This window comes from Leptonotus elevatus, chromosome 11 (genome assembly GCF_054856555.1).
Source record: "Leptonotus elevatus isolate MCC_2025b chromosome 11, RoL_Lele_1.0, whole genome shotgun sequence".
NCBI classification, from domain to species: Eukaryota; Metazoa; Chordata; class Actinopteri; order Syngnathiformes; family Syngnathidae; genus Leptonotus; species Leptonotus elevatus.
The window spans coordinates 7431567-7446476 of record NC_141249.1 but is presented as its reverse complement, the minus strand read 5'-3'; the positions used below and the strand labels follow the sequence as shown (position 1 = coordinate 7446476).

The window sequence follows — 14910 nt, the reverse complement described above, 5'->3', positions numbered from 1 at the left end:
ACAAGACAAGCCAAATAAATGACAGCATTTCCATCCCCGCGTGATTGGTGTGTGACGACTAGGAGCTGATGAGCTGTCAATCATCACTTCTCATTAAGATGAGAGGACGATAGAGTGGGAATTTTGGCTGAATCTCGTTTGCTGGGATAATTAATTCAGTTTGGCTTATTTTCCTTTGTCTGTTATTCAGTCAGGTAATTGGTTTTACCGAGGAAAAAAAACACTTCATGGTTGTTTTTATTTGCTTTATCCTGATATCTTCCAGGTCTTCTGCAGTTCCTTGGTGGCTTTGATGGAAGAAAGTCATAAGACACACCTCTTAATCAAATATTCATTTGGCATTATAAATAAATTGTGTTACTAACTGTGTTACTTTTTCCAGTGACACGTCATCTAATTACTCTTTCAATCATAAATCACCGTTACTATTATTGTCATAAAATGTGTCACATTACTTTAATGATTAGATCACTGAAGCTGTTTATATCAGACCCTCATAAAACATTTGGGTCTGCCAGGTGGGACTGGCATCTTTCCCCACTATCGGATCCAACACACCACCAGTTGGTGATTGGTTGACAGTAATCAGATATAGAGTTGGGCAGGTGTTGACACAAACAAAAGCAAGGAGTTTGCACATGAAGACATAAAGAGTCGACAGGTCGTGATTGTGAGGACTGAGGAAATGATAAACAACAGGAATGGGGAGCCAGGTTAAAATTGCATGTGAAGCTGCCTTCTATAGCTGCCTTGAAGTGTAGAGATGACTTTTTTTCCCGTAGAGGAAATAATGCACACGACGAATGTGCATTAAGCCATGGACAAAATTGGTTCTTTACGTTGGTGTTGAGCAATTTAAGCCTGATGGAACATCTTTCACTAATACGTTGTATGAATTTAGGAGACAAAAATGCTAGGAATGCACGATAATATCGGTGGCCGATAATTATCGGCAATTATCGACCAATTTGACGTCAAACAGATAAAACAGATAATAAACAAAGCTGCCGATAATTATCGGCAATTATCAATCAATTCGACGTCATACAGATAAACCACATAATAATGAAATCAGCCAATAATGATAGACATGCCTCGTTGGTCCATCTATTGTGGTTGTGGCTCAAGTTGTGTCCAACTCATCAACCCCTCACCTCTCCTATGGTGGTGTTGCATATTTGTGACTTGAAAGTATATTTGTATTCAAGTTCATTTTGCAAACAATTATCTGCTTACTTATCGGTTATCGACATCGGCACTGCCTAAATGATTGGTTTATCAGTATCGGTTGAAAATAGCATTATCGTGCATCCCTAAAAAAAATGCAGGAGGAGACAACGGCAGTGCTTTGCAACCAAAACAAATGAAGCTTGATTTTTTTTTCTCAGCCCCACAAATTGGCAACAATGCGAGGTATGCTGTGGATGTGGAGGACATGCTGCCGTTGAACGCCGGTGAATCAGGCTCATTCAAAACACATTGTGTGTACCAGTTGTGGTGTAAAGTCCAATAAATATTAATTTAAAATAAATGCCAATCTATCACTAATCTATCTAAAAAAAAAATTTAAAAAATAAAAAATAAAAAAAAAATGCCAATCTATGCTGTACTGCTCTATGAAACGGGGTCATTAAGCTCAATCATAAATCTAAATCACTGTATTTGTTTTGAAGGTTTAGAATATATATTATATATATACACGCATACATACATACATACTTGGCAAATTATTACTAATTTATTACTTTTTAGGAAAGTTGCCCCCAATCTCATTACTTCACCTTGCACCCTTTTGTTTCGTTTTTCTCTCCTATCTCCCTTCTAATTCTTTTGGAAGGCAAAAACAAAAAATCAGATTAGAAATTGGGAACGTACTATTGCTATCTAATCTGCTACGTCGTCACCTCGAGCCACTGCAGCTGCGTGCTGGTTGTTACGTAACAGATGGAACAATAGCGAGCGTTTACCAAAACATGCAATTGTGCCAATTTCTGCCAAAGTATAGAACATTCGATAAAACCTCTATCATTACTAGGACATTCAATAAATATTTACATACTTCCATTTATGTGTCTCCTGCTTTTTGTTATTTCCTGGTGTCGCCATTACTTCCACCGTGGCTTCCGCCTGTTTTGCCGAGGGGGCGTGACTGTAGTCAGGGAGAACCTAGAGAGGTCGGTGTCCTTCATGAAAAGGGCCCTGCAGCCCTTGTCTGTAACCCTACCCCTATAGTTTACGGATAATTGGGAAACTTATTCGTCATCGTGAACGCACATTCCGAGGGCTGAGAGACAAGACAAGCAGTAAGGGGTGGTATTGGGATTGAGCCTTAGTAAATATTGACCTTTGACATCACAAATTTTCTTCTGGCAGAATGAACAAAAATTCCCCCGACATACGCCAACATCTTGCCAAAAGATTGGAAGCTGTGATAGGGACACATTTTCCATATCTTCCTGCAGTTTTTCCTGACAGTGTGATAGTTGGTTGTTGCAGTACTTTTGTCAGCTTTGTATATCTCGACAGCATTTCTTTTTTAAATCTAAACTTTGCTTTTCGGCTCTGTCAGTAAATGTGATTCTTTTGAGCCAAACAAATGACATTGAAGGAATGTGTAGGACCATGTTGGAGTGAACACTTCCACCCACCACACAAATGTCCACAACTAGCCACATTGTCATCATCACTTTGGAAATAAAGCCATCATTCTAGCCAAGAGCGTTTCTCTTCCTCTTTTGTCATGCACATGCTTGCTTTGCAACAAATAGCAACAGTCCAACAATTTGATCAGAGTACAAGGCTAAGGAATATGATAAATTGACTCTCTCTATTCCCATCACTAATCTTGTTGAACTGCATTCAAGTGCCTGCACATTTTTTCTTGTCTGATTCAAATTTCTGTCTGCACAGTGGTTAAGTACTTAGCATTACTGCCTCACAGAATTTTATGATTTTGATTTTGTTTAACAATTCACTTCTTTATGGATTCTCGTATTGATCTTTTTTTTTGTGGGGGGGGGGGGGCAAAGGAGAATAAGCAGGCAGATTAGCATCCACTTTGTTTTATGTCTTTATTGTATCTGTAAATGAGATAATGTTTAAAAGTAATGTAACAGTAGTTTGTAATGGATTAGTAGTGCAGGTGCTCTAATAAGCGAAGTGCGCATCTCGGCAGCGCGGTGCATTATGGGTAGGCCGGCTGGTAGCCTGCTACTAACTTGTCATTGAAAACTAATGGGGGAAGTGCTGATTTGGACCAATTCAACCGTTGGAAATAGGGATGCACGATAATAGCGGTGGCCGATAATTATCGACCAATTTGACGTCAAACAGATAATAAACAAAGCTGCCGATAATTATCGGCAATTATCAACCAATTTGACGTCAAACAGATAATAAACAAAGCTGCCGATAATTATCGGCAATTATCAACCAATTTGACGTCATACAGATAAACCAGATAATAATGAAATCCGCCGATAATAATAGACATGCCACGTTGGTCCATCTATTGTGGTTGTGGCTCAAGTTGTGCCCAACTCCCCAACCCCTCCCCTCTCCTATGGTGGTGTTGCATATTTGTGACGTCATAATGCGCACGACCTTGTGTTCACAGAAGATGCATCATGCATTTTTAAAACATGACTGTTTTGTTTTGGCAAATGAGTTACTGGTTGTCTTTGAAGCAGAGATATCAATAAAATGCTGCTTCATGGTTCTTTACACAATATTTCAATGTATTTGTACACGTTAGGACTTTGCAAACAATTGTCGGCCTACTTATCGGTTATCGACATCGGCACTTCCTAAATTATCGGTTTATCGGTATCGGTTGAAAATAGCATTGTCGTGCATCCCTAGTTGGAAAGTTGATGTTTTTTATTGAATCTATTTTAAACATGAATAGCATGTCGTTACTGACTGCCCTCTGCCAGGATACAACAGTTAAGCCTATTTAAGTGCTTATTATTTAACTGAATGTGTGAGCTATACCGGGAGTTGGACCGAGGACACAACACCGGGACGCGCCGGGAGCTTTCTTCACTGAAGGGGGGTCAATTGGGGCTAGAAGCAGGTTCTTTAATGACTGTCACTCCATTAGTTTGGTTACACGCACGTCCGCTAGCAAGCTTTGTGATGCTTCCTTCTGTTCCATCGTTTTCAGGATATTGACAAAATAAATGTGTTAAAAAAAAATAATAATCAATTTTAGCGTCTTATACTTCCGTTTGGATCTTTCTTTTCTGTCTGGAAATTGGGAAGAGTGAACAGAGGTTTACAGGCATACACTTCCGTCTTCTTGAGCTTTGCAATGTTGTTGTTTTTGCCGATAAACTCCATTAGGACAGTTAAAAATGGCACCAAGTGCACCTGTCGTTTAAAAATGCTTGCAAGTGACGGCGGTGTTCGGTTTAGGTGAACGGTATGGGATTTTTCCTAATAGGTTTTTGGTGAGCTAACAAATACACGCACGCACGCACGCACATACACATACTCACCCACATACAAAAATATATATATATATTAAAAAAAAAAAAAAAATATATATATATATATATATAAAATAAAGAGCAATGATGATGACATTTCCGAATGAACAATACTGAGCTCTTTATAAAAATTAAAAAATTAATAAAATAAAATAAAATAAAAATAAAAATGCTTGCAAGCTTTAAGGTGTGCAGTTACGCAAACACTTTGCACTCCATTCGCCGCCATTCAAATGACAGCTTTGTTTGGTAGCAAGTTTTTTTTTTTAACTTGATTTTCACGCAAATGCGCAAACGTAATGCACACTTTGCTTATAATTAATAAAGGAGATTAATGGACAGATATAATATGACACATACCAGTGTGTCATAGCACTCTGGTTGGGAATCACCGCACAGAATGAATGATACATGGTTTTTAAGCAGTAATTAAGCAGCCTGGCTGTTCTCCAATCAAAAGGGGATATTAATTAGTCTGAGATATATTTAAATTACAGTATGCATTCCAGTTGGCTGCTGGCTCGTTAGCGTACATGTCTTGTCTTCTCTTTTCAGCTCCTTTTTGTTGCTTCTGCAAATACTTTATCTACAGCCAAAAACATTGTCCCTTCAGGTTTGATACCAACTCAGTAGTATATTTATTCCAGCCATCTGTGAGATGGAGGTGGCAGGGAAAGCCTGCTCTCAGCAATTGCAATCTGATTTGACCATTTACAGACAACCTCAATGTTTAACGTTTACCAACTAATGTGTAAAGCCTGATGACCTGTAAATTTGTATTTTTGCTAAATGTATATATTTTTACGCTTTGTTTCATCAGTTACTCAGTCTCTATCTGGTCCAAGAGTGGACAAAAAGTGCACTAAGGAGCATCTTGGCTCTGCTGCTTTTGTCTAGGATTGCAGCTTCAGCAACAATGACTATTGTTTGTATGCAAATGTTGGGTAATTTCAAGCAAATGCACATGGAACAATGCTTCATATAGCCACTGCTGACCCATATAAAGGAACTTTCTTCATATTACCAGTGCTTTCGCTGGCCCATATTATCCTCATTAACATCAGAAAAGTGCAATAAGAGAGTCTTATTGCATACAGAGATAATGCTATTAGAGCTATAAAAGGATTGAAATATTGCTTACATGCATCTTCGCCACCTTATACAGTATTCCATTGTCCCTTTAGCTGTATAAGATACATCGCTACCACCCACTTTAATGACAACCCTTTCTGTGACGCGACTCAAACTTTGAATTGACTTTCGAAACAACATTTCGCGTTGAGATGCCTTATACTGTATTTGGAGTAAATTGTCACAATCCAAACTTCACAATAATGATGCAAGAGGCAAATGAGGGCCACAAGACCCAAAAACAAAAAGCTGACAGCAAGCATCAAGAAACCCTGAGCTTCCAGGACCCCCAGGTAATGCCACGGCGCATCGAGGCAGTGATTAAGGCAAAGGGATTCCCATACTACTGAAGATTGACATATCCTTTTGAAAATACCATTCATCCATCCATTTTTTTTTTTTGCCCAATGCAAAACACTGTTATATACATGGTGATTTCTTTACCGTATTCAAACATTTTTAAATTCAATTTTTGTGAGTTTTATATGCTGGAAGCCCAAATTATGTAAAAATAAACAAATAAATACTTGAAATCACTTAAATTGTGGGCCCTGTATCTATAATCTATGAAAGTTTGACTGTTTGAATGGAAATTTGGAAATTATTCAGCTTTTCGAGGATATCCACATTTTTTTAAAAGGGTCTACCTCTGTTATTGATAATGAAATTAATGAGCTCTTGGGGTAGGAACAGATACTTTATACTTCCTCCTCTTGGCCTTTATTGTCACTCTAGGTTAGTAAGTGGGTTGCACACTAGCATTGTTAATAGGGCTGCACGATATTGGAAAAACATGATATGCAATATAGTTGTTGAATATAGTGATATCGATATTATTGCGATATTTAACATGTACCTGAAGAAGTGCCATTTTTATTATCTAATGAAAGAATAATAATAAAAATTATTGCGGCAAAATAAGCTCAATGTATTCTTAATTGATTGATTGTAATTACCCGAGATATTGGATGGTAATGCACATTTTAGTTTCTGTCTGACTGTTCAAATCCAGGTAAAAGCATACAATTCCATATGAATGCAATATGCATATTGGATAGGCCAATATTGCAATATTGATATTTTTTCGGTAAATTGTGCAGCCCTAATAGTAAAGCATGTTTCCTGTGTTTGGGCTTGTGAATTAATTGGGTCATTAACATCCAATATTCATGTATTTTAAAGGGAGCAGCCCATCTTCAGCGCCCGAGCTCATGTTTTCCAGATTGACCCGGCTACAAAACGCAACTGGCTGCCGGCCAGCAAGCATGCCGTCACAGTGTCCTTCTTCTATGACGCCAACCGCAATGTCTACCGCATCATCAGCGTTGGCGGAACTAAAGTGAGTGAGAGCCTATCACACACATTAGTATCCATATCAGCACTACAGTAGTCATGCATAGATCGCACTTGTAAAGGCATCAAAAAGACTGTAAGAGTCATGTAGGGGGTTGCTAGAGCGGTCAGAGAAATCATCTTGCTCTCTGTAATCAAGCAGCACACAGCGCTTTAACTCGTGCAGGACTAAGTTTCATTGAGTTTGTTTACATCACTGCAGATGATTTATAGCGCTTAAGAATTGTATCTGCACTTCCACTGTGTAAAGCACCGCATCTCTTGACACTGCTCTGAAAAGCTTTTAAGGACAGATTAAAGCAACTGGCATTTTGCTAGATTAATCCCCTCCCATCAAATGGTTCACTTGACAAAGTTAGTGAACATATATTTTACAAGCTTTTTCACTTAGCTTTTTTCTTGGATGGTTGAGGGATGTGACATCTATTCTGTCTCCCAACCTGTTTTCAGCCAAAATCTCACGGCTCACCACTTAACTGAACAAAATTGTCACAAACAGTGGATTCACACTTGATTACGTACCATTTACCATGCATCTAGTAGAATAGTATTTCATTGTTTGGCCTGTCAGTGTACGTCATTATTTTTATTTATTTTCTTAAATCAAGATAGTGAAACTAGGTTTCATTTTCAATTTGATTGAGAGAAATCAGTAAATAATTATTCTGGAAACACCTTTATTTCCATTGCATAATGAACCCGCACCCCTCTAAATCAAATAATTTACAACATTTGTTCATTCTGACTGCTGTAGTAGCTGTAAATGATAGACCTTTGCATACTACTGTACACAAAACTTCCTGATATGTCATTACGGAGAAACTAGATGAAATAAATTGTCAGAAATATTCACCAGAAATCTATTTAAACCCCTTTTCTCATTCTGATTGCTGTAGTAGTTGGCTACTAATTACTGCAGTTCAAAATTTCATGATAGTTCTCATTATGGAGAAATCTGAGACATTTAAGGGACAAAAATATTCACTAAGTGGCCAAAAATATTCACAAAAAAAATAGGAAAACACCTTTTCTCTTTCTGATTGTCTTTTCAAATGAAGATTCTCAGACTAATTCTTCTGTGCTCCACATCCCTGGGTAGGCACTGGAAACTACAGTCCATCACAACAACGTTCTTTCCTTGTCCGAGGTGCAAGTTCAGAACATTCCTTGTTGAAACAGATTGAACTTATTCTGCTTGTTAGTACAACAAGCAGAAGACGATGAAACGTGATACAATGATACATGTTGCTATGCATCTTAAACTCAAGTGTAAGGATTTGGGATTGGAGCCTGGCTACTTGTTATTGTCGAGGTACCCGAGAGCAAGGCACCTTCCCCACTCAGGGTGCAAAAGTAGGTATACAGTTGAATCACATCTGTGAAATTTGTGACAGATATGGTGAAAGTATTTTCTTCTATTTTTCTCCAGTATGATGAATTGAAGTGAAGTGACATTCCTAATTGTATACCGTTTTGCACACCCCTGTATTTATGATGAATGAAATCCTTGTAAAAAAATAAAAAAAATAAAAGCCCCACTACCACTTTGGAAGCATTTGCAAGTTAAGGAAGAGAAATGACAAATGAACATAACCATTTTGGTATTTAAAGGCTTCATTCATGTTTCCCCGAAAGGCTACAGAGTAGACTTCCTGTGAAGAATGTGTCATTGAAAATGACCTCCTTTGGAGAGCAAGTATAGAGGAGCTTGATAAAAGTATGTGTCTGAGAGCATGGAAACTTCCCTGCTAATTTTATCATACTACAGATACTGTAGGTGAAGATTTAGTTTGTGTAATTAAAATGTATAAGAAAAAAGAATATATAATTTTTTTTAATGCTTTAATGCAATTAAAATGCAATGTTATTTTCTCATAAACTATATGCAATTCCATTGTGTGCCTGGTATGAACACTGCAGTTAATGTTGGTAGTAGCTCTATTCTTAATAATTTGCTGTGTGGTACTTTTGGTTTACGGACAACCTTGGCTTGGCTGCAGAAGACTCAGTTGTGCCTTTTCTTGCGCTGCGTCAACGTCATTGGCTGTGTGTCTTACACGTTGGAGGTACACTCTAAAACAGGGGTCCCCAACTAAACCGGCAAGAGGTCCAGTAACTCCATCAGCCTAGTAGACCAGGGTCCGAACATGCAACAACATTCAGACGATAATTCATTTTTCTGTTATTTTATTAAATTGCAAACGTGCTGTTACATTGACAATAATACAACTTGTTAAACTTACTCTCTTTCATTCATTATAGTGCAAATATATTTGAATGTAAATCACAGTGTAACAAAAATGTATTGCGCATTAAGTAACTCCTATTCTTATATTTGTATACTGCCTAGAAGTGCAATACGTGTGCTCTTGCACAAACCTTAACATTATGATTAAGTATTTCACTTAAAGTGCAACAGGTGACATTAATGTGCCTCAAAGAGCATTTCACTTATCTAGTGCAAATCTGAACTTTTTGTTAACAGACCACAACAGTGGGTTGCAAATTATTTATGTTTAACATTCAATACAATAAAATAAAAAAAATGTATTATTACCATTCAAAAAATAACTCAGTCAGTTGATTCATCAGCAGCTAATGCGATGCATGGGGCACTTTGAATGGCGCAGTCGAGCTGGGACGGACTGCACATCTTCGGATAGCAGCTCGGCTCTTCTTGTTGTAGTTGTGGATGATAGTGGAATCTGTCGGACCTTTTGTTTAAGCTGCTGTCCCTCTTTTCCCTCCAATAGCGTTTCTGCCATCGCCTCCATACACTCTTTGATCATTCCGGAGTCACTAAAAGGCTTTTTGTGCTTGCCCAAAATCCACTGCACACGTAGTGAACACTCGTATGCTCGTTGTTGTGCTGTTAGCGTCTGTGCAATTACCCGTGTTGCACGCTCATACTGTCCTTTCAGTTCATGTCATTTCTGTGCCCTCGTCGCTGATCCTGGCGGGTAATTTGCGACGAATGTTTTGTGTCTTGTCTCGTAATGCCGCTTGATATTGGCGCTTTTAACAAGAGCAACATACTCCGTGCATATAAGACACACTGGCCTTGTAGCACTCGCTGCTGGCAAAATGAAAGCGTAAGCTTCAGTCCACTCATCTCTAAAGACTCGGTTTTCAGAGTCAACTTTTCTAACTTTAGACAGCGCCATAGTTCACCCACTTTCCCATAGTAAAGCCTGTCCCATGTAAACAAGAGCATGCTGCCGGTCAAAGGACCCCGGTTCAATCATAGCTGCCCTCGCGCGCGCCTATTCAAAAATGGCTTTTGTTAAGAATGAACGTATTATCGTACTTTAAAACAAAAAATGCTTGGAGGTCCGGATAAAATGGTCTCGGGGTCCGGGTCCGGACCGCGGTCCGCCAGTTGGGGATCACTGCTCTAAAAACAGTTGGGTCAAAAGTAACCCAATTAGGGATCAAAAATGGACCGATCCACTTCATGGGTCCATTTGACCTAACATTCTGGGTTGATTTATACAAAATGACCCAATTTTGTGACCCAAGTAAAAGATCTGACCAATATGTATGAGTTGTTTTACACTAAAAGACCCATTTCTTGACTCAAAGTTGTGTCAAATTGACCCAAATAGAGGATCAGTCCATTTTTGACCCCAAGTTGGGTTATTTTTGACCTAACTGTTTTTAGAGTGTACCTTTATTTTATTTTTGCTCTAAATTAGCCCAAAGAAAATAACAACTTTTGCTTTTACTTATTTCAATATTGTGCAATATTTATTTTAACCAAATGCTGATAAAAATAAAATAAAAATAATAAGGTGAATATATCTTTGTTCTGAAGATGGAACAGATTAATTGCATTTTCATTCAAATCAGCGGAAAACATTATCTTGGTTTGTAAATGTTAAGGCTTAGTACACCACTCCGACGTCGGGAGTCGGACAGCGTTGGGCCGACGGCAAGCGTCGTCTGATCAGTGTATAAATTACTGTCGTGAAGTCTGATCGAATTGGAATACGTCTGGGGACGTTTTCAGCAAATTCGACATGTTGAATCGGCGTTGGGGCATTTGATCATTGTGATTGGCTGTTATCTAGCGAATCAGCGCACGGGGCAAGAAGAGGAAGTGTCGAACACGGATAAACAGTACTGATGGAAAGCCAGGACCATTTTCTTTCGCTCATTTTGCGCATTGTCACCCTGCTGTACCCCTCAGCTTTTGAACGTACAATGTCTGTCGGGACAGAAGATCGGGAAGATGACTTTGTCTCTTTGGTTCGTGGGAGGACATCATGAGAGAAAAAGTAAACGATATGCATTGTTTACGTTTTTATATCCCTCCCCCGTAAAGAGGTTTGCGGTTGCCTTTAGGAATAATAACTACCGCCGCCGATGGTATGGAGTGGAATTACTTCTCGCACATGCGCTGAAGATACGTAATAGTTGGGGTCGGTGCGGTGTGTTTTTACGTCATTTTTCTACGTGACGTGCCGACCTCTGGGCTGACGCCACAGGGGGTAGGCGCCGGTCACATTGGATTGGTGTATCTAGACCTTTAGAGAATAGATTGAGTTCATCAACTGGGGTTCAACTACTTGAACTTCTCTGCTACTTTATTCACATTCCTTATTCATTGTTCTTTTGTTCTTCATGGCGATAGGCTATCATCAACAGCACCATCACCCCTAACATGACCTTCACCAAAACCTCCCAGAAGTTTGGTCAATGGGCAGATAGCCGGGCCAACACCGTTTATGGCCTTGGCTTCTCTACAGAGCAGCAGCTGCAGCAGGTAACAATGAAAATGTACTTTTATTGATTAGGAGCTTTATAAGCAAAATCGATTAGGAAATGTTTATGATGTACACATCAGTAAAGATTAAGCCTGATAACATGGTTGACAGCAGTTTTGTAGATTGGAAAAAAATAGCTTCTAGCTGTATTTTGGAAAAGACCCTAGTACTGTACACGCTAGGGGTTGAACAACTTCAGATTTTTCTCAGTTGATGTTTTAGTCCACGTCAATTAACTGATGACATCATTTATATTTTTTAACCCATTAAGGCCTAAAGCGCCTGGAATAACATGCCTCTAAAACCTATGGGTGACTTTTGAGTCACCCCTAAAAACCTGAAGTTTTCCTGAATATTCAACAATGTTTACAATAATTAATAGCTCAGCTCCTGAAGCAGAGAGAAACGTAATTCCAAAAACATTTTAGAACTTACACCTGTGGTTTATTTTATTATTAATTTATTATTATAAGCCTTCAATATAAAAAAAAAACAACAACAAACAAATGTCGCATCTGCGGGTATATAACTCCATATATATTTACCTTCAACACTAGAGCGCAGTTGTAATAACCTCGGGGGATCGAGTGGCAATTATTCGTCGTCCATTCTGTTACAGTGACGCTAAAATTGTCACTATCCTCATTGTCTATAAACATATTTCTTAACAGTATGTCACTGTCTACTCGTTACATTGATTTGAATGCCGTTTTCAATCGCATAATTTATTTCATAACTCCCGCGAATCTGCGCCAACCATAAATGCTCAAATAAAATTCCAGGACATGCTACGAGGCCCACGTCACCTTCTCGTGTATATTCTGATGCATGTAATCTGCTAAGAGACCAAGATTTGGTCAAAACAAGACAAAATTACTTAACCGCTCTCCCGGCTTTAACGGTAGAAGCGTGGTCACGCGCTTCCGGCCTTAATGGGTTAAAGTGTTTGCCAAATGTTTGCCTTCAGTCTCCTAATTCCCCATCATAGACGCACAGTATACTTTCCACTGGCCGTGGGTGCAGTTGCCCCACCCGCTGACTCATTTGTTTATCCAATCACATACAGACGCTTAACAAATCACATTCAGTCGGAAACTGTCAAAGTTTAAGTCTAACTGCAGTTCACGTCATACAATTGCGGGGTTGCTACTCTCACTACTATGTATTTTAAAAAAGCATATCATTGGTGGAAGAAAGGCTTTGCAGTAAATTGTAACGACCTTGCTACTGAGCATACTTCATGGATTCTTGCTAGAGTTATATCAAGTCAGACACACTGTGTGTGTGTGTGAGGCAGTGAACTGAGTGAAGGTGTCTGAGTGTGAATTGTGATTGGACGAGTGAGCAGCTGCTCGTTTAGTGATTGGGGTAAAGCATTCATTTGTGTGGTTTTTATTGCAATAGTGACCTTTGGGTATATGCAGGCATAGCTCTTTCACCTCTTTGTCCCCCTTCAGTTTGCAGAGCAATTTAAGGAGGTGAAGGAGGCGGCCCGGCTGGCCAGAGAGAAATCCCAGGAGAGGTACGAGCTGGCCAACCCTGCTCTCAACATCGCTGCTCCACAGGTGAAGCATTAGCACCTACGCACACTTATATTTACACTAACGCTGTTGTCTCACGATAACATAGGTCTACTCATACTGTATATGTTTAATTCTGCTCATTCTACACATTTTTTTCACAGTACATGGAAACATTTAATAATGTATCTCCAAGATAAGTAAATATTTTCAGTCATTTCATATGTGCATCAATAAAAAATGGTATATGTGCGCTGTAACTTGTTTCCCCAGGGCCGAATTTTTTTTGGCACAGCCACGCCAAAATCACAACAGCCACGTCAGCTCCAGTGTCTCATTAAAACTGAAATTGCAGATAAAAAGAATAACACTGCTACAGTGGGTCTGAATATTATTCTTGTTAAATGTTTTAAAAGTTTAAATGAGAGAATCAAAGTTATATAATATAACAAAGGCAGGCTTATTCTTTATATTGATTTCGTAAATTTTGAGAATTTATTGCATATTTATTTAACCAAAAGCCAAGGCTGTATCTTGGAGCATATCCAGATCAACACTAAGCATTTGTTTCTATTTTAAACATATACAGAATGAGGACGGATATTTCATGCTTAAAAGCCATTAAGGTCTCTACTTTGGGGAAAATGCATAGCTGAAGGTGTTTTTAAAGGGGTGACAATAGCCTGGACTGAGTGAAAGCATAATAGAGAGGAAGGGAGAGCAGCTGAATCATCCATAATTGAAGGCAATCTGGCTGCTGTTTGGAGGACAATGACAAAATTTTATCCTGCCAACATCTTTGATTTCATGCTAGACTTGACATGTTGGAGGTTTGTTTTGGGGATATACAAGTTTGTCAGATCTATTGATGAGAAAAAGTCAACCTGCAATCACAATGTATTTCTTTAACATGTAGCACACAATGTTGCACTCAGTTGTAGTCACATGGAGGAAACCTCATAGGCTTTGGCACCCAAACCTTTTAAGTATTTGACCAGTGCCTGTTTTTTTTTAAACACCTCAAGCAGCCACAGCATGGTGACCACAAGTGATCAATTTAATGAGGTATATATGACGAATCAAACATTCATGTAAAAATACACAGTATGTATTACTGCACTGCATCACACTAAGAGGTATTTCTAAAATGTTTGTTGCTAATTTTATTATTATTAAACACTGGTAACTACAACCACAGTAGTAAACATAAGAAAGGAATATCTCTGTGACCATGTCAAAGTTCCTTTGACACTCAAAATGACTTTATCAAGAGGCTGTGAAAAACACTCCTTAATATAAGAGATTAGTACTTAGAAATTCATTTGTACACGTCACACTTAAATACATTTTGTCATCACTCTTGACAATTAGAAATAACTTCAATAATTTTTTTTTTTTTTTACATTTATTTGTTCGGTTGTTGACAGACAAAAGATTGGTAGGTTAATGTTCAACACAATACATTTCCGAAAGCTGGGATGTCACTTACTTCTGCTATTGTTGGTTTTGATGATTGTAATTGTACTTCTGTATTACAGTAGCTTTAAAGTTGTAGTAAAGTACAGATCCAATAATTGCAAATAATTGAAAGAATATTGCATATCACAATTGAAATGACAGAGAACAAGTCATAACATTCAAGGCATGAAT

The 14910-nt window shown here is 38.5% G+C and overlaps 1 protein-coding gene across 2 annotated transcripts in view; it reads left to right on the top strand.

Annotated features, from left to right (window-relative positions):
• The window catches only part of homer3b (homer scaffold protein 3b), a 49095-nt gene that overhangs the window by 9919 nt on the left and 24266 nt on the right, over positions 1–14910 (top strand). For both annotated transcript variants that reach the window (XM_086088659.1, XM_086088660.1), the window contains 3 exons: positions 6804–6960; positions 11608–11739; positions 13198–13305. In XM_086088659.1, coding sequence (XP_085944785.1) covers positions 6804–6960; positions 11608–11739; positions 13198–13305 — 397 coding nt within the window. The remainder of the gene's footprint in view (positions 1–6803; positions 6961–11607; positions 11740–13197; positions 13306–14910) is intronic.